Genomic DNA, 20,487 nt, shown 5'->3' with positions numbered 1-20,487 from the left:
ACAGCATCGTGATCGTTGCATCCGTGTTTGGCGACATCGCGGTGAATGCACATTGGAAGCGTGTATTCGTCATTGCCATACTGGCGTATCACCCGGTGTGATGGTATGGGGTGCCATTGGTTACATGTTTCGGTCACCTCTTGTTCGCATTGATGGCACTTTGAACAGTGGACGTTACATTTCAGATGTGTTACGACCCTTGGTTCTACCCTTCATTTGATCCCTGCGAAACCCTACATTTCAGCAGGATAATGCACGACTGCATGTTGCAGGTCCTGTACGGGCCTTTCTGGATACAGAAAATGTTCGACTGCTGCCCTGGCCAGCACATTCTCCAGATCTCTCACCAATTGAAAACGTCTGGTCAGTGGTGGCCGAGCAACTGGCTCGTCACAATACGCCAGTCACTACTCTTGATGAACTGTGGTATCGTGTTGAAGCTGCATGGGCAGCTGTACCTGTACACGCCATCCAAGCTCTGTTTGACTCAATGCATAGGCGTGTCAAAGCCGTTATTACGGCGAGATGTAGTTGTTCTGGGTACTGATTCCTCAGGATCTATGCACCCAAATTGCGTGAAAATGTAGTCACATGTCAGTTCTAGTATAATATATTCGTCCAATGAATACCCGTTTATCATCTGCAATTCTTTTTGGTGTAGCAATTTTAATGGCCAGTAGTGTATATGAGAGGAAGTACCACTAAAGCTGTAACTTGAGAATATCTTTTTTGTCTCACACAACTAGTTTGGCAGCACATTACTGCCATCTTGAGGTCCCACTGCTACCAAAAGTTTGTTAGATTTCCTTGGTGCATTTATTGTAGAGTCCTTGTTACTAGCACATGTGGGCTAGCTTCCATTAGGGAGTCTCCAGTTGACTCCATGTTGTCGCCAATGCAGTTTTGGCATTGAAAACAACACAGTGTCGAGTAGAGACTCAGTGTCGACTGATGATCTGATAGATAAGATCTGTGAGACAACCTACTGCATTCCACTACTGAGAGCACCGTAACTCTGCTGGAAGATCATTTGTTTTCTTTCTCTTTGTCTCCTTCAGAACAGCCTCAACTTTGGCTGTATTAATTTCCTTGACTGGTCCTTTAAGAGGTGATATTCTTCTTGAAATGCTACCATTTGATTCTTGATGCTCTGTTTCTGGCAGAGTACCCAGATCTTGGTGGGTTTATTCGAAGCTTACAGATGACGGTCAGTGTCATATTTGACAGTTTCATGTGGAACAATCTAGGGGTAACAATATTTTATTTCCATATAACAATTCATGTGAACACAATTATTATGCCGCTGTGCAATAAATACAGTTGGCAACACACAATGACAGCAGCTGTATAAGGCTAGCTGAAGCTGGTTTCAGAGACAGCTTTAAAAGTAAAAGCAGTTGAAACACTTATGTGACAAGCACTAGAACCTAAAATACAGCAATCAGTGCTCTTTTACATGTTGGTTTTTAAGATTAAAAAAAGAACTGATTTGGGGGGGAAAAAAAGGAAGCTATGCATTCCTGCCTGTTCAGCCTAAACTATTAGGTGTTTTTAATGATACACGTGTAACATTTTCCACATTGTTGCCAGATGTTTTGTTCTAAAGTATGTATGTATGTCCTGGAATCCTACAGTACCATTTGATAATATTGTTTCAGTTTGGGCGATTTAATAAAGAAGACATATTTTCAAAAACTGCTAAATTCCCTACAAAAGGAAGAAGATTGCCTAATGGTGAGTACTGTGAGTAGCAGTATTGACATTCAATGAATCGGCCTCCAATGTTAGAAACATTCTCTCCAGTTATTTGGCAGTACTGGATCATGGCCATTTCCAGAGGACTTGACTGGTATCAATTTTGTGATAATAACAAATGGAAAATGATACAGTTGGAAAAAAGAGAATGATTGGCCAGTACTTTATTTCAGGAGATGACTTTCATTGTGCTGCCACTTAGTGAAGTAAATAATAACTCTAGGTTTGTAAATGTGCATTTTGTTCTTATGGGAGGAAAGATCAATTGATTGGAGGAGGTTACAAAGGGTGAGAATGGCACTCAGATGCTATATTGCCAGGACCCACCTGTGATGAGAATAAAGGGAGACAAAGTTGGAGGAAAAGGTGTCAAGGCAGTACATTGATAAGCACTGTGCTAACCTCAGCTTAGAGGTGATAAATGGAACAGACTAGGAACAAGAAAGTAAAGAGGGATTAAAGATGACAACTGAAAAGTGGTAAGAATAGTGCAGTTAAGAAATAGGATGAGAGAGGAAATTAGAGAGAGAGAGAGAGAGAGAGATAGCAGCTTACAGTGTTCTGTGGTATCATTTCTACCCTCCCTTACAATTATCACTCACAGCATCTCCTCCCCACCCCCCACTCAAAAAACAAAAACAAAAACAAGCAAAAAAGAAGAAGAAATCATAGCCAACAAACCATCCCATCCTGGCATCCCCACTTTATCTCCCAGTGCTGGCACATCTCCGTCCCAAGCCCATCTATAGCCATTTTCATGCTAGATCATCTCACAGTCCTACCCCCTTTCAGGCCTAAATCTCTACCATCCAGAGACATCCATTGTATCAAAAGACCTGATCTTCTGTCACGACAAAATTAAATCACTCTGTTCTAATTAAATATTCCGTAACATTCACCCAAAGTGTCTATTACCAATATCACTGTACCACCTAGTCCCAAATCACAACCAGGAGTGTCAGCTTCAAACCCTGCATAGGAGACTTCTAATGATCATTGTCCTGTTCCCCAAAACAATAATCTCCAGGAGTCCTGTTCCCCAAAACAATAATCTCGAGGAACTCCTCACTTCCAGTACCATCTCCCTATCTTTATCACTGAAACCTAGAACATTATTCCATCTGAGCCCTGAGCTATCTGTAACCTAAAGAAGGACCACTGTATCATCGTCATCCCTCATTCCAAAGGCTCCACTACATTGGTATGAGACAGTGGGGTATATGTGGCATATTGGCATCTCTGGCTTTTGGACATCTGAATGTACAAAACTGTTCTCTTCCTAATGACCCCAGTCCTTCCATCCAGACTGAGTTATGGAAAATCCTGTAAACCATAGCCACCTCGCAAGGTCTTGCAACTGCCTGCTTGGGATTCCTTAGTCCTCACCTATGCACCCCTACCGTCTACATACCACATAAAATACACAGAAATAACCATCCTGGTTATGCCATTGTAGCTTCATTGTTTCAACTGAATGCATGACAGTACTGGTGGACCACTATCTTTAAACCATCTTTCTTATCCTCTTATAGAAAATCACAACCTGGAACATTTCAAATTCCTCCCTGCACTTCTTCACGGCCAACTACATTTTCACTATTGGTGCAGCTTCACTCTTCACTAACAACCTACATGTATTCCCTTGGCCTCTCCTGAAATTTACCTGAATGTCTCCCAAAAACTTCATTTTTTGTCATAATATCCAATTTATTTGTAAATTGATTTTTACTCATTATCATTTCACCTTTGAGGTTGAGAGCTACAAACAAATCAGTGAAACAGCTATGGAAACCAGGATGACAGCACCCTTTGCCTGCCTTTCCATGGGCCACAATGCCCGGAAGCTGTATTCTCTGGTTTGTTACAAATTTGCTAATGATATCTTAGTGGTGTGAATTCGGTGGTGAGCAACAACTCCTGTACTTCCTGTTGGAACCATTCCCAGCTCAAATTCACCTGGTCCTTTTGCAAATTTAAATCTGCCACCCTCATTGTTTTCATCTTTCCAGTTCATTCACACCCAGATATCAGACCACCAACCAATAAGAAACATCCACTTCGACAGCTGCTCCCCCCTCCCATGTCAAATGTTTCTTTTCGTACAGCCTAGATACTCACTGCTACTGTGTACTTCTCCGAAACAGTGGCATATCTTCCTGTATCATAAATGATGTTACGTATATCCACAAATTCTTCGTGGCTGAAATTAGGATATGCTGGAAAGTTGATAAAGAAATTATATCAACGGCTCTTCCCAGCTGGATCAAACCAACACTCACAGCATAGTTCTTGGCAGCAGGGTGAACAGCTTTGTATAAGGTGCAGAGCCGTTAATTGAAGTGCCAGTCTCCTATGTATAGGAACACAGTGGTCTTAGGTACATTATTTGATTGCCCAAGAGTGGAGGAATGACACAACCTGTAATTTAAATGAAACATGGTATGCTAATCAGATGACAAATTGAGGCTGGTCTTGTGGCTAACTTGGTACACATTCAAGGTTTACCAATTTTGTATCAACCAATGCATGCAGGGTGAAAAACACCCATACTGCTGCAGAACTAATAACTTAGACAACAGTACAATAAACAGTTGCATCAGTGATGCTTACCGTATTTACTCGAATCTAAGCCGCACTTGAATCTAAGCTGCACCTGAAAAATGAGACTCGAAATCAAGTAAAAAAAGAATTTCCTGAATCTAAGCCGCACCTGAAATTTGAGACTTGAAATTCAAGGGGAGAGAAACGTTTCGTGCCGCACCTCCAAATCGAAACAAAGTTGGTCCATTGTAATATGAGACACAATTTAGGTAAAATGAATGACGATACAGCTACAGTAGTTTGGTTCGAGTCATAAGCTTAGCAGTTAAGCTTTACCAGGTAGCCATTGCTATGCGTCAGGCGCTCCGTCCGTATTTATACGGGTACCCTTCCTTTTTCACATGCATCGTCTGGTTTGAATTGATTGCTTATTTTTCTTTGATGTGATAAGTGCCGTTCTCTTTGTTATAGGTGTTTACGTCACTCTAAGCTGAAAATGCATTATTGTACTCTGTCATGCATTGTTTGTCGCATTCTGATAATGAGTGTGTACAGCCTGTCACCGCTCGCAGCATGGCTTGCTTTTGTGCGCGCTACCGCCACTTACAATAAAAAAAAGAGAGGAATTGTCTCATTAGTGAAACAATGACAAGACAAAATTTTGAAAAACACAACCCTCAGTCATGAACACAATTAGTAAATAATAATAATAATAATAATAATAATAATTTAAAAAAATTGTGTTTGCGACTGAGGGCTGTGTTATTCAAAATTTTGTTTTATACAACAGTCGCTGATTGATAGCCATATTAAAAACCTTAACAATGACAAGTCTCTGCTATTTGTTGTTATTTACACTGCTGCTTTCTTTGATAATGACCAACAAGAACCAAATAATAGACTGCATATGATAGAAGATGTTCTGAACGAGAGTTTAGTGAAAATTTTTCTCCGTTTGAAAATATTTGCAGACGCCTCTTTAGTACATTACAGTCTGCACAGAAATTAATAGTCATCTTAGATTTAAAAATCTAGTCAATTGCCATGCTTCATTTCTGACTGTATTACTATTAGGCATAAGAATAATATGAATATAAACATGACATGATATGTATATTCTTCCACATTTGCTGTTGTCTCACTCTAGTTTCGTAGTTTATTAGCAGGCAGGATTTAAATGAGATAGTAGCAAACACGAAAGAATACATGGCAAAATGTTTATATTCATATTATTCTTATGGTGAAGAGAATACTGCATGTGATTCACAGTTCATAAAAGTTCCTATTAACAACCATCTCTTCTCACAGATAGGAAAAAATTCAGAATGTAGAGTTGGCCCTATTGACAAAAATCCCAAACAGTCTTGCCAGTCGGATTTTCATAGTACATTGAAATGCTGCTACATTCGAAGATGAACAATACGGAATTTGTATTTACTTCGTTGGATAATGTATGAAAATGCACTGGTCAAAACTCGGGGCGGAGAAAAATCTCGCCTTCCACCTTTTTTTAAATTTATTTACTGATGTAGAGGTTTTGGCACCAGTATTTATCTTTGTGTCTGCAAAGCATGCATGTGTAGCGCTACATATATTTGATGGCGGAAGTTAGTTGTGGCGGTACCTACCAACATTTTTCAGAACTTCCGCTTACTTTGCACTCGATTCTAAGCCGCAGGTGGTTTTTTGGATTACAGAAACCGGAAAAAAAGTGCGCCTTAGATACGAGTAAATACGGTATCCTCACCTCTACAAACTGTTCATCAGTATTCAATAAGCACATGGTTGTTGTAGTCGAAACAAGGCCCCGGGAGTAGACAACATTCCATTAGAACTACTGATGGCCTTGGGAGAGCCAGTCATGACAAAACTCTACCATCTGGTGAGCAAGATGTATGAGACAGGCGAAATACCCACAGGCTTCAAGAAGAATATAATAATTCCAATCCCAAAGAAAGCAGTTGTTGACAGATGTGAAAGTTACCGAACTATCAGTTTAATAAGTCACAGCTGCAAAGTACTAACGCGAATTCTTTACAGACGAATGGAAAAACTGGTAGAAGCGGACCTCGGGGAAGATCAGTTTGGATTCCGTAGAAATGTTGGAACACGTGAGGCAATACTAACCTTACAACTTATCTTAGAAGAAAGATTAAGAAAAGGCAAACCTACGTTTCTAGCATTTGTAGACTTAGAGAAAGCTTTTGACAACATTAACTGGAATACTCTCTTTCAAATTCTGAAGGTGGCAGGGTTAAAATACAGGGAGCGAAAGGCTATTTACAATTTGTACAGAAACCAGATGGCAGTTATAAGAGTCGATAAGAGTCGAGGTGCATGAAAGGGAAGCAGTGGTTGGGAAAGGAGTGAGACAGGGTTGTAGCCTCTCCCCGATGTTATTCAATCTGTATATTGAGCAAGCAGTAAACGAAACAAAAGAAAAATTCGGAGTAGGTATTAAAATTCATGGAGAAGAAGTAAAAACTTTGAGGTTCGCCGATGACATTGTAATTGTGTCAGAGACAGCAAAGGACTTGGAAGAGCAGTTGAACGGAATGGACAGTGTCTTGAAAGGAGGATATAAGATGAACATCAACAAAAGCAAAACGAGGATAATGGAATGTAGTCAAATCGGGTGATGCTGAGGGGATTAGATTAGGAAATGAGACACTTAAAGTAGTAAAGGAGTTTTGCTATTTAGGGAGTAAAATAACTGATGATGGTCGAAGTAGAGAGGATATAAAATGTAGACTGGCAATGGCAAGGAAATCGTTTCTGAAGAAGAGAAATTTGTTAATATCGAGTATAGATTTAAGGGTCAGGAAGTCGTTTCTGAAAGTATTTGTATGGAAGTGAAACATGGACGATTACCAGTTTGGACAAGAAGAGAATAGAAGCTTTCGAAATGTGGTGCTACAGAAGAATGCTGAAGATTAGATGAATAGATCGTATAACTAATGAGGAGGTATTGAATAGGATTGGGGAGAAGAGAAGTTTGTGGCACAACTTGACTAGAAGAAGGAATCGGTTGGTAGGACATGTTTTGAGGCATCAAGGGATCACAAATTTAGCATTGGAGGGCAGCGTGGAGGGTAAAAATCGTAGAGGGAGACCAAGAGATCAATACACTAAGTAGATTCAGAAGGATGTAGGTTGCAGTAGGTACTGGGAGATGAAGAAGCTTGCACAGGATAGAGTAGCATGGAGAGCTGCATCAAACCAGTCTCAGGACTGAAGACCACCACAACAACATGGTTGTTGTATATGATATCAGGTCAAGAACGTGCTCCAGATTCCATTGTTGCATAGCAGATGTATCTGCTTCAACACCAAATCCCTCGACAACTGTAGCAATAACCACACCATTGTTTTCACTTAATGTAAGTGCTCCACAGATATTGTCCACAAACATATCTCCATGGCAGTCTCCTCTTGACTCCTCGAGCAGTGTATCACCTACTTCGGGGGGGGGATTACCAGTAGCACCCCAACATCACTCATTACCGTGTAAACCTCAAACACCTCTATTATATTATGACTCTCGCAAAGTTACGCCTTTCTCATGTCAAACCCTAAGATGGGGTCATCCGTCACTGATATCTTTCATGCACCATTCACACTCACCTTCTGTCGCCCCCACAACAGCCTTTACAAACTATGTGGCATTTCCAGCAATTATCACTACCCCAACAATTATTCCTTATGTAAAACCTGTGGCATGTTGCCACCCCCTATCACTTATCCATTTGCTGAGCATGTTCCACACTATGACTTGAGAGACCCAAGTGCCAGCTACTTTGTATTGGCTATCTGAGTCCTCACACCCAGTAGTAATTTCTCTGGACTCTGGAGAGGAGAAATTCCTCTATGACACATCATCTCATCCTGCCACCCTCTTGGCTTAACATTTGTTAACAATCCCCCATTTTTCCAGTGGCAGAATTTCATTATTTATTCAATTACTTTTATATTTCCATCTCCCTTCCCCCCCCCCCCCCCCCTCCCCCCCTGTTTCCTCTCACTCTCTCTAATGACTACTTCCTCTATTTTCTCCATTTCATCATATTTTTAAATGCATTATTAATTAAACTTTATATTTCACTTCCAGTTTAATTCATCTTTATTTCTCTAACCCTTCTGTCATGTCAGAATGGAATCTGACACAGTGCTTACCACTGTATTCTTTATTTACCAGTAGACACAAGACTCCTTAAAACATCAAACTACCATGTGTAAAACAGCTTCAAATGAGGTAACGTGTGTGTTAAATATTTGATGTTAAGCATGAAAGTGAGAAAAAATTTTTAAAGGTTTGAATTTTGCTTAAAATTTAATGTAAGTTGCTATGTGCTCTCATTATGAAACACTGGATGAATATAGTATGGGTAATTTGTGCTTTTTTCAAGCAAAAGCTAGTTTTTAATGTGCCTCAGAGTTTGTGATGTCATATTTCCTGAGCTATGTGACATGTTGTTGTTGTTGTTGTTGTTGTTGTTGTCGTCATGGTCCTCAGTCTGAAGACTGGTTTGATGCAGCTCTCTGTGCTTATATATGCTGTGGAAGCCTCTTCAGCTCCAAACAACCACTGCAACCTACATTCTTCTCAGTCTACTTGCTGTATTCATATCTTGGTCTCCCTTTTTGATTTTTACCCCTCACACTTCCCTCCAGTACTAAATTGATGATCCCTAGATGCCTCAGAATGTGTCCTACCAACTGATCCCTCCTTCTACTCAGGTTGCGCCACAAATTTCTTTTCTCCCCAGTTCTGTTTAGTAACTTCTCAATAGTTACATGATCAACCTGTCTAATCTTCAGTGTCCTCCTGCAGCACCACATTTCAAAAGCGTCTATTCTTTTCTTATCTAAACTGTTTATTGTCCATGTTTTACTTCCATACATGGCTACACTCCATACAAATACTTTCAGAAAAGACATTTTAAATCTATATCCAATGCTAACAAATTTCTCTTCTTCAGAAACGCATTTCGTGCCCTTGCCAGTCTACATTTTATATCCTCTCTACTTCGACCATCATCAGTTATTTTGCTGCCCTCATCCACTACCTTAAGCGTCTGATTCCCTCAGCATCATATGAATTAATTTGACTTCATTCCAGTATCCTTGTGTAGCTTTTGTTGCTGTTCATGTTATATCCTCCTCTCAAGACACTGTCCATTCCATTCAACTGCTCTTCCAAGTCATTTGCTGTCTGTGACAGAATTAGTGTCATCGGCAAACCTCAGAGTTTTTATTTCTTCTCCCTGGACTTAAATTCCTATTCCAAATTCTTCTTTGTATTCCTTTATTGCTTGCTCTGTGTACGGATTGAATAACATGGGCGATAGTCTACAACCTTGTCTCAATCCTCTCTGCACCACTGCTTCCCTTTCATACCCCTCGACTGTTATAACTGCTGTCTATTTTCTGTACAGATTGTAAATAGCCTTTTGCTCCCTGTATTTTACCCTTGCTACCTTTAGAATTTGAAAGAGGGCATACCAGTCAACAGTGTCAAATACTTTCCGTAAGTCTACAAGTACAATAAACTTAGGTTTGTTTTTCCTTAATCGGTCTACAAGAAGTCGTAGGGTCAGTATTGCTTCATGTGTTCCTACATTTCTCTGGAATCCAAACTGATCTTCCCCAAGGTCAGCTTCTACCAGCTTTCTTCTTTAAAGAATTCATGGTAATATTTTGGAACCATGACTTATTAATTAAACTGTTTTGGTAATAACCACATTTGTCAGCACCTGCTTTCTTTGGAATTATTATATTATATTTGGAATTATTATATTCGTCTTGACATCTAAAGGTATATCACCTGTCTCATACATCTTGCTCACCAGACAGAAGAGTTTTGCATAGCTGACTTTCTAGTTCTGACAGAATGTTGTCTACTTCTCAGGCCTTATTTCGACACGCCATCAAATCATCAAAAAGTCATTTGGACTTGGCAAGTCCATACTGAACTAGGAAAATGAACCCCAAGTGAATGCCTCTGAAAGTAACCCCCTTCATCATTCTTACAATAGCTGACACGTTTTAAAATTCAGAGCACATTTAATAGCTAGTTTCATATTTAAGTGGGCTTATAACTCAGTTGAAATGTGTAATAGAACTAATTGCAGGTGAGATCAACTGGCTAATCATTAGCAAGAATATACTCAACTTAACACACTGAAAAACAATAGGCACAAATTATTATAAATCACTGAGCACTGTGACACAACATTGAATGGCAGCACAATGTGTTCACACAGTGCAGTTAACCCTTTAAATGACAAAATATCTTATCCAGCGTAACAGTTAAATAAATGTCAGTATATAATCTTTGGAAATAATAATCAATAAAAATGCCCAAGTTGTTATGTATTTCTAAATCCACCGTGAGTTATGGGATGGTAACTATTCGCACCAATGAATGAGGAGCACAAAATCTGAAAAAGTTTGAAAAATCCTCAGAAAATAAGCAATGTCAACTTCTGTAAGTAAACGTATTCCCTCTGGAGAAAGACATTTTCCAAAGGACTGGGATTCAGAACCAACTTTATACCATGCATAAAAATTCCCATTTGCAGCCACTTCAGTATCACACTCAGTTTTACGACTTTCATGAAATACTTCTTCAAGCACAGGCAAACAGTTCACACTATTTGCTGTATCTGTATTAGACGTTTCACTCACTGGTCCACTTCAGACTGCATTATGCAGGCTACCTCCATCTGCATCAGAGTCACCTTCAAATTCTGAATCTTCTTCATGGCCTTCTGTAACTTCTTGCCAGTGTCTTATTACACATTAGGTTAGAACTTCATGTGCAATGGAACTTTGCCACCTCCAGGAAGTCATTCTTGTAGATCTAAAAGAATATTCACAAATGTCAGTATGATCTCTCTAACCATAAAAACAAACCAAAGATGAGTAAGTAATATGCTTATCATATTCAACAGTGTGCAAAAATTATTTTAGTTGTGTTTCATACTTTTAGCAATCATCCTAAATGTGCACTATCATCATCATCATCATCATCATCATCCGCGCAACAGCCCTCTGTGATCCTTGGCATTCTATAGAAAATTATCCCATTCTTTCCTGTTCAGTGCCAGACTCCTCCAATTCTGAATTCCAATTTTCCCCATGTCCTCTCTGACACATTCCTCCCATCTTCTATGTTCATCCAGCTCTCGTGGTTCCTTCAAGCAATTCGATGAATATATTCGTATCGTAATCATTCTATTGTTTGTTCTCAGTATTTGTCCTGCCCATTTCAGTGTTTTAATATAGCTGACAATGTCTGGTTCATTATATAAATTAGATAATTCATAGTTGAATCTTCTCCTCCAGACACCGTTTTCTTTCCCTGACCCAAGAACTAGTCCCAAGATATTTCTTTCAAATACGCCCAGTTGTTTTTCATCAAATTTTGTTAATGTCCATGTTTCAGCACCATATGTTAGTGCTGGCCTTAGTAAAACTTTATCCATCATAGCTTTAGTTTTCCTGAACAGCAACTTAGAATTCAGGTGTTTTCTGAGGCCATGGTGGCAGTTGTTGGTGGACAATATTCATTTTTGGATTCAGAGCTAGCATTGTTCTTACAGTTTACTTCTGATCCAAAGTGAGTGAAACTACTCATGGTATGAAATTTATGTGTACCATTTTCTACAAATGGGGCCTCATTTGGATAATCTCCCTTAGTTACAGGTATATACTTAGTTTCCCCTTCATTTACCCCTAGATTCACCTTTCTAGCAGCTCTTTCAAGACACATAAGGGCTTATTTCATTTATTAGAGCCATTCCTGGAGCCTTATTATTCTTCAGTTTCTTGATGACTGCCTCCACTTTCACTTCCTCAGCAGATAGTACTGGTTCCTCTATTTCTGAGTTCCTTGTATTTACAGAGGGTAAGATTCCTTGGTTCTCTGTTGTACCATCATTCGACAGTTCCCTCAAGGTGTTGAGCCCATCTTCTACATATTGGTCCATCACTACTCAAAAATGAGCCATCTGTATTTCTACACAAATTCATCCTTGGCTGGAAATCCTTTCGGCTATTATTTAGCTTCTGGTAAAAAGCTTTTACTTCATTCATCCCTTTCAGATGTTCCATTTCTTCCTGATCTTTCCTTTCATGCTCCCTTTTTTTGGGCAGCCTCTTTTCTCCTCATCTTGCAATTCTATATTACCTTCTGTAGTTTACCTGATGCATTCGCTTGTAATTTTTTTTTAATGTTGTTACTTGTGTACACTCTTTAATGAAACCACCGATTGTGTATGGCATGATTTAGTCTTGTCTTTTAAGCTCTACCATATTTCTTCGACACTCTCACTCTCTGGAATGTGTGCAAGATCTTCCTGGAGAAGGTCAGAGAACTTTCGAGCAGTCTCAGACTCCTTGAGCTTATCAGTAGGGATTTTTTTCCCATGGATCCATACATCTGCCTTGTATCAGATGTTTGACTTCTGATTGTTGTTATTACAACAAACTTCTCAGTGCAATGTAGTCTGAAATAGTGTTTAAATAACTTGTCATCTATGTAAGTACCATGCAATATGTTAGCACACAGCACTGAGGAGCTGATTTTAATGAGTATGAGTCAAATAATAAGACTGAGTTTCAAGTGAGCATCATCAGTATTGAGTTACAAGTGGTTCTATTTTAAAAACACACTAAGGCATGCTTGAATCTGCTGAAGACAATGCCGATATCATGAAATTGCAGCTGTGGCATCTCCGGTCCTGTGATTACAAGGAAGCATTTGCTCATTTAAACTCCCTAGATGTATTTAACATCCTGGAGAACAGATCTCATATGCCAATTGCCATCCTTTGCCCAGAAAAGTGCACATATCTCTCTCTTTGACGATTACTTGAAGCTGTGTCATTCTTGTCCTTCCTTGGTCAAGCTTCTCCTTACCTTGAATGGCACGTGTGTTTTCTGTTTGAAATTTCATCCTTCTTTTTCTGAAGGCACCACCTGTTTCTCAACATCTTTTATTAACAGACCTGTTAATGATGTTACCCCAATGAATGGCAGATGGCACTACAGGCTAGTTGTGGCAGGTAGGAAAGTTATCACCTTTAAAAACCCACAGTGTCCTGCAGCCTGATGCCCGGTTTGGCAACCGTCGGGCTGAGAGCTGTTGTTGCACACATAAGTTGTGCCTGCAACACAAATTTTGGTAATGGGATGTTATACACTGCCAGAGTGCTTTAGAGGACTTGTCACATTTTCAGTAGGTTGCACAACAATCAATAAGGCTGTCTTCTTAACATAATTAATGACTTCGTATATTTATCTGTTTGCACACCATTTTGTTTCCAGCTTGTTGACACCGGTATTTATGTCACTCAACTTGTTTCCAGTGGACTAGGTGTTTCAGTTTGGAAGTTACCACGTTTATAAAATTGTGGCATGTGTAAAAGTGTCTTCCCCATGCTCATGATAATCATTCAATTTGACAACCAGCTGTATCTGTGTTTTTGTTGTTGTGGTCTGCAGTCCTAAGAAGGGTTTGATGCAGCTTTCCATGCTTGTCTGTCCTGACTTTGCCTCTTCGTCTCAGCGTAACTACTGTGCCCAACATCCATATAAAGCTGCATGCTGTAGTTTAGTCTTGCTCTCTCTCTCTACAATTTTTTTACCCTCCACCTCCACACTTCCCCACATCCTCTAATTGATTATTCCTTGATGTCTCAGGATGTTGTTGTTGTTGTTGTTGTTGTTGTTGTTGTGGTCTTCAGTCCTGAGACTGGTTTGATTCAGCTCTCCATGCTACTCTATCCTGTGCAAGCTTCTTCATCTCCCAGTACCTACTGCAGCCTACATCCTTCTGAATCTGCTTAGTGTATTCATCTCTTGGTCTCCCACTGCGATTTTTACCCTCCACGCTGCCCTCCAATACTAAATTGGTGATTTCTCAATGTCTCAGAACATGTCCTACCAACCGATCCCTTCTTCTAGTCAAGTTGTGCCACAAGCTCCTCTTCTCCCCAATTCTATTCAATACCTCCTCATTAGTTATGTGATCTACCCATCTAATCTTCAGCATTCTTCTGTAGCACCACATTTCGAAAGCTTCTATTCTCTTCTTGTCCAAACTATTTATCGTCCATGTTTCACTTCCATACATGGCTACACTCCATACAAATACTTTCAGAAACGACTTCCTGACATTTAAATCAATACTCGATGTTAACAAATTTTTCTTCTTCAGAAACTCTTTCCTTGCCGTTGCCAGTCTACATTTTATATCCTCTCTACTTCGACCATCGTCGGTTATTTTGCTCCCCAAATAGCAAAACTCCTTTACTACTTTATGTGTCTCATTTCCTAATCTAATACCCTCAGCATCTCCGGACTTAATTCGACTACATTCCATTATCCTCGTTTTGCTTTTGTTGAAGTTCATCTTTTATGCTCCTTTCAAGACACTGTCCATTCCGTTCAGCTGCTCTTCCAAGTCCTTTGCTGTCTCTGACAGAATTACAGTGTCATCGGCGAACCTCAAAGTTTTTATTTCTTCTCCATAGATTTTAATACCTACTCCGAACTTTTCTTTTGTTTCCTTTATTGCTTGCTTAATATACAGATTGAATAACATCGAGAATAGGCTATAACCCTGTCTCACTCCCTTCCCAACCACTGCTTCCCTTTCATACCCCTCGACTCTTATAACTGCCATCTGGTTTCTGTACGAATTGTAAATAGCCTTTTGCTCCCTGTATTTTACCCCTGCCACCTTCAGAATTTGAAAGAGAGTATTCCAATCAACATTGTCAAAAGCTTTCTCTAAGTCTACAAATGCTAGAAATGTAGGTTTGGCTTTCCTTAATGATTCTTCTAATATAAGTCGTAGGGTCAGTATTGCCTCACGTGTTCCAACATTTCTACGGAATCCAAACTGATCTTCCTCGAGGTCGGCTTCTATCAGTTTTTCCATTCGTCTCTAAAGAATTCGCGTTAGTATTTTGTAGCTGTGACTTATTAAACTGATAGTTCGGTAGTTTTCACATCTATCAACACCTGCTTTCTTTGGGATTGGAGTTATTATATTCTTCTTGAAGTCTGAGGGTATTTCGCCTGTCTGATACATCTTGCTCACCAGATGGTAAAGTTTTGTCAGGACTGGCTCTCCCAAGGCTGTCAGTAGTTCTAATGGAATGTTGTCTACTCCTGGGGCCTTGTTTCGACTCAGGTCTTTCAGTGCTCTGTCAAACTCTTTACGCAGTATCGTATCTCCCATTTCATCTTCATCTACATCCTCTTCCATTTCCATAATATTGTCCTCAAGTACATCGCACCTGTGTAGACCCTCTATATACTCCTTCCGCCTTTCTGCTTTCCCTTCTTTGCTTAGAACTGGGTTTCCATCTGAGCTCTTGATATTCATGCAAGTGGTTCTCCTTTCTCTAAAGGTCTCTTTAATTTTCCTGTAAGCAGTATCTATCTTACCCCTAGTGAGATAAGCCTCTACATCCTTACATTTGTCCTCTAGCCATCCCTGCTTAGCCATTTTGCACTTCCTGTCGATCTCATTTTTGAGACGTTTGTATTCCTTTTTGCCTGCTTCATTTACTGCATTTTTATATTTTCTCCTTTCATCACTTAAATTCAATATTTCTTCTGTTATCCAAGGGTTTCTACTAGCCCTCGTCTTTTTACCTATTTGATCCTCTGCTGCCTTCACTATTTCATCCCTCAAAGCTACCCATTCTTCTTCTACTGTATTTCTTTCCCCCGTTACTGTCAATTGTTCCCTTATGCTCGCCCTGAAACTCTGTACAACCTGTGGTTCTTTCAGTTTATCCAGGTCCCATCTCCTTAAATTCGCACCTTTTTGCAGTTTCTTCAGTTTTAATCTACAGTTCATAACCAATAGATTGTGGTCAGAGTCCACATCTGCCCCTGGAAATCTCTTACAATTTAAAACCTGGTTCCTAAATCTCTGTGTTACCATTATATAGTCTATCTGATACCTTTTAGTATCTCCAGGGTTCTTCCATGTATACAACCTTCTTTCATGATTCTTAAACCAAGTGTTAGCTATGATTAGGTTGTGCTCTGCGCAAAATTCTACCAGGAGGCTTCCTCTTTCATTTCTTAGCCCCAATCCATATTCACCTACTATGTTTCCTTCTCTCCCTTTTCCTACTGACGAATTCCAGTCACCCATGACTATTAAATTTTCGTCTCCCTTCACTACCTGAATAATTTCTGTTATCCCATCATACATACATCAATTTCTTCGTCATCTGCAGAGCTAGTTGGAATACAAACTTGTACTACTGTAGTAGGCATGGGCTTTGTATCTATCTTGGCCACAATAATGCGTTCACTGTGCTGTTTGTAGTAGCTTACCCGTACTCCTATTTTTTTATTCGTTATTAAAGCTACACCTGCATTACCCTTATTTGATTTTGTATTTATAACCCTGTATTCACCTGACCAAAAGTCTTGTTCCTCCTTCCACCGAACTTCACTAATTCCCACTATATCTAACTTTAACCTATCCATTTCCCTTTTTAAATTTTCTAACCTACCTGCCCGATTAAGGGATCTGACACTCCACGCTCCGATCCGTAGAACGCCAGTTTTCTTTCTCGAAATATAAAACTGATAACGACATCCTCTTGAGTATTCCCCACCCGGAGATCCGAATGGGGGACTATTTTACCTCCGGAATATTTTACCCAAGAGGACGCCATCGTCATTTAATCATACAGTAGAGCTGCATGCCCTCGGGAAAAATTACGGCTGTAGTTTCCCCTTGCTTTCAGCCGTTCGCGGTACGAGAACAGCAAGGCCATTTTGGTTAGTGTTACAAGGCCAGATCAGTCAATCATCCAGACTGTTGCCCCTGCAACTACTGAAAAGGCTGCTGCCCCTCTTCAGGAACCACACATTTGTCTGGCCTCTCAATAGATACCCCTCCGTTGTGGTTGCACCTACGGTACGGCTATCTGTATTGTTGAGGCACGCAAGCCTCCCCACCAACGGCAAGGTCCATGGTTCATTGGGGGGGGATATGCCTTATCAAATGATCCCTTCTTTCAGTCAAGCTGTACCACAAATTTCTTTTCTCCCCAATTTGATTCAGCACTCCCTCGTGAGTGATCTACCCATGTAATCTTCAGCATAATGATGTTCTTGTCTGGCTGGTTATTGCCCATCTTTCACTTCCATACAAGCCTACTCTCCAGACAAATATCTTCAGAAAAGGCTTCCCAATACTTAAATTTAAATTAGATATAAACAAATTTCTCTTTTTCAGAAATGCTTTATTTGTGTGTACATCTGTTCATTAGACAATACAGTAACCAACTGATTCCACAGACAATTTTGCATTGCTCAAACACAATTTTAAATTTCATTACATTGCATAGTATGTAAATATTTATTCAAATTTTATTTTCTTAAAACATAAGGTAATTTGTTTCAATTCCAGAAAGCCTCAAGATGATTGAAAAAATTAAAAAATGGATTGGATGTGGCCTGGTTGCAGCAGTATCCAAAGAACTAACTCTGAATGAAGCTAGTTTGAAAAGTATTTGTCGTTGCAATTTGGTGTGCAAGGTATATCTCAGCAATAATGTGCATTAGGAATATTGAAGCAAACAGTGGGATAAATAAAGATCTACATGAACATAGTTACCCTGCAATTTACACTAAGTGTTTGGTAATGGGTGCAAGACAACATTTTTCATAATATATGCTTTATTCCATTTTAGAATAGTATGTGGGAAAAATGAAAGAAGTTTGTCATTTTGATGAGAAAGTTGCCTGAAATTTTATGGAAAGACTTCACTGGAATAAAACATATATTTGTTTTAATGATTGGCATTTCCAAAATGCTTATTATATCGATGAAACTCTCTCCTCTAGTTCATGGTAACAAAGCAAATTGCCTGTCTTTTAATTTTTTCCATATCCCATGTGATGAGGATCCCATACTGTACAGCTATACTCTATAAGAGGACGAGCAAACATAGTGTAAGCAGCAGGTATAAGAAACTGTAAACAGTAATCTGATGCAGTGAAAGCTAACATCTCTCATGTACCAGTGAGGCACTGATTACAAGTTATCACATCTGCTCGTGAATACATTGCAAACCAACTAGTAGGTATGAACCAAAGTAAACTGATATAATTCTTGCAATGTCTCCCAAGAATTCATATAGCCCAGCCTCTGATGAAGTGGGATAAGCTTGTGACAGGAATGGAATAGGAAGTGTTGGGTGGGTGGGTGGATTCAGGAGGTCTTGCACCTGGGTCTTCCTCAGGGATATGGACTCTCTGTGGCAAGGGCTTGGGATTTGGAGCAGATTGGGTGTAGCATCTGGATGGACTAGGATGTCGTGGAGGTAGAGTGGACGACGGAACACTACTTTAGATGAGAAGATTCTCAGGTACAATCTCCCTCATTTCAGGGCATGAAGTGCTGGAGAAGGATGTGGTTGAGTTGTTCCAGTCCATGTTGTTATTGGGTTTATGATGGGGCACTAGCTGATTCTTGGGAGTGGTGGGAGGATTGAGGATGTGCAGAGAAATCCAGGGTGTAAAGGAGTGGGGTGTTGGAGAGTCAGTGAAGGAGAGTTTCGAATACGTAACTTATTTTGAACCAAATCAGCATTTGTGATTCACTGCTCTACCAAATAATACATCACTCCTATATGTCATTGTATACCAGCACAAATACACGTGCGTTTTTGAGTATTTATGGAAGCTACCATTGTCCTTTGCATAATCGAGACGTAATTTTAAGTTAATCAGCATTTGTGATCTAAGTGCTGCAGCAGATATTCTAACAAACATATTGTGTTACATCTAGTTTACCCTTAAAGAGGAGTAGCCTCATATATTATCTGCATTGATAATAAATTAACTATGATTTTGTGTTTGTTAACAACTGTAATTAATCTCAAAACGTTTTAGGAAACTAGTAATTTTTATCACAGAGTTTCTGTGTTCCATTAATAGAAATTTTGTTTTGTGTTTTTACTTCAATTCTTTTGGGAATTAGCGACTTTCTAGCTCAATAGATTAAAAGATAATCAGCGGGCTTAATTTAAAGTTATTTGTTAATTGTCTTGTAACACACAGGTGCTGCAAATCAGTTTGTTGGAAGAGCTCGCAAGTGTTGTTTATCAGTCATACTGGTACCAGAGGTACCTCAGCTACTATCCTCTCCTGTGGATCCTGTATCATCTGCAGAAAGTACAGGATCTGTCATTAATTGTCCACTTGACTATGAGTGGTGTGTCAATGGTATATCTGGGCACCCTGTACAGGGTAGACGTGGGGCAAGGGAGGGCTCAGGGTGTTGACCTGATCCCCCTAGCCAACAAGTTTAAGGCATTGTCTTTCACTGAAACTGAGCCAGTGGGACTCGCTTCGTCTGTTTTGGCGAAACCTGTTTTGTCTGGCGCCAAGAGGGGCAAACACAAAAGGGTAGGTGTCTAATAATCTTCGACAGTTCAAACTTATGGTGAATGATGGTACCCTCTAGGGAAACGGCAGCAAAGGACACAAAAGGACGCCAGGTGCACTCAATGTGTATGCGTGGGGGCCTCATTCAGCATGTTTAAGAGGATGTTCTGGCAGCCATTGAGAGAACCAGATGCAACCAACTACAAATTGTGGTGCACATTGGAACAAATGATGCCCTATGTCTATCGTTTGGGCTCTGAGGCCATTCTTGGGTCATACCAGTGACTGGCAGAGAAGATTGTGCTTGGAGTTTCAGCAAAGTGCACAATTTGCAAACTGGATGCTTCGAAGGTTCTGTGACTACCTAGGCTGTGACTTCCTGGACTTGTGCCTTAGGGTTGAGAACTGTAGGGTCCCCCTAAATGGGTCAGCTGTGCACTACATCTCAGAGGCTGCTACTCAGGTAGCTGACTGTGTGTGGGGTGCACACAGGGCTTTTTTTTCAGATTAGATGACTTTCCATCCAATACAGATAACGACAGCTGTAGGAAACCCAGAAGTATCATCAGTGTAAGACTGAAAGAAATGTCTCCCACAAGCGATGGTTAAATGCCAAAGTATGTGTAACAGAATCCAGAATTTGAAGCACTTGTGCAAAGCAGTGAAGCTCACATAAAACTAGTTACAAAAACCTGGTTGAAACATGAAATAGATAGCATTGAGATATTTGGAGAAAATTTAAGTATATATTGAAAG

The 20,487-nt window shown here is 39.8% G+C and overlaps 1 protein-coding gene across 2 annotated transcripts in view; it reads left to right on the top strand.

Moving 5' to 3' along the window:
* Positions 1-20,487, top strand: part of LOC126417601 (uncharacterized) — a 220,308-nt gene that overhangs the window by 69,339 nt on the left and 130,482 nt on the right. For both annotated transcript variants that reach the window (XM_050085132.1, XM_050085131.1), the window contains 2 exons: positions 1,659-1,734; positions 17,750-17,877. In XM_050085132.1, coding sequence (XP_049941089.1) covers positions 1,659-1,734; positions 17,750-17,877 — 204 coding nt within the window. The remainder of the gene's footprint in view (positions 1-1,658; positions 1,735-17,749; positions 17,878-20,487) is intronic.

The sequence above is a fragment of the Schistocerca serialis genome, chromosome 1 (genome assembly GCF_023864345.2).
Source record: "Schistocerca serialis cubense isolate TAMUIC-IGC-003099 chromosome 1, iqSchSeri2.2, whole genome shotgun sequence".
Lineage (NCBI taxonomy): Eukaryota > Metazoa > Arthropoda > Insecta > Orthoptera > Acrididae > Schistocerca > Schistocerca serialis.
Note: the sequence above shows the minus strand (reverse complement) of the source record. Positions and strands in the feature narration are given on the sequence as shown.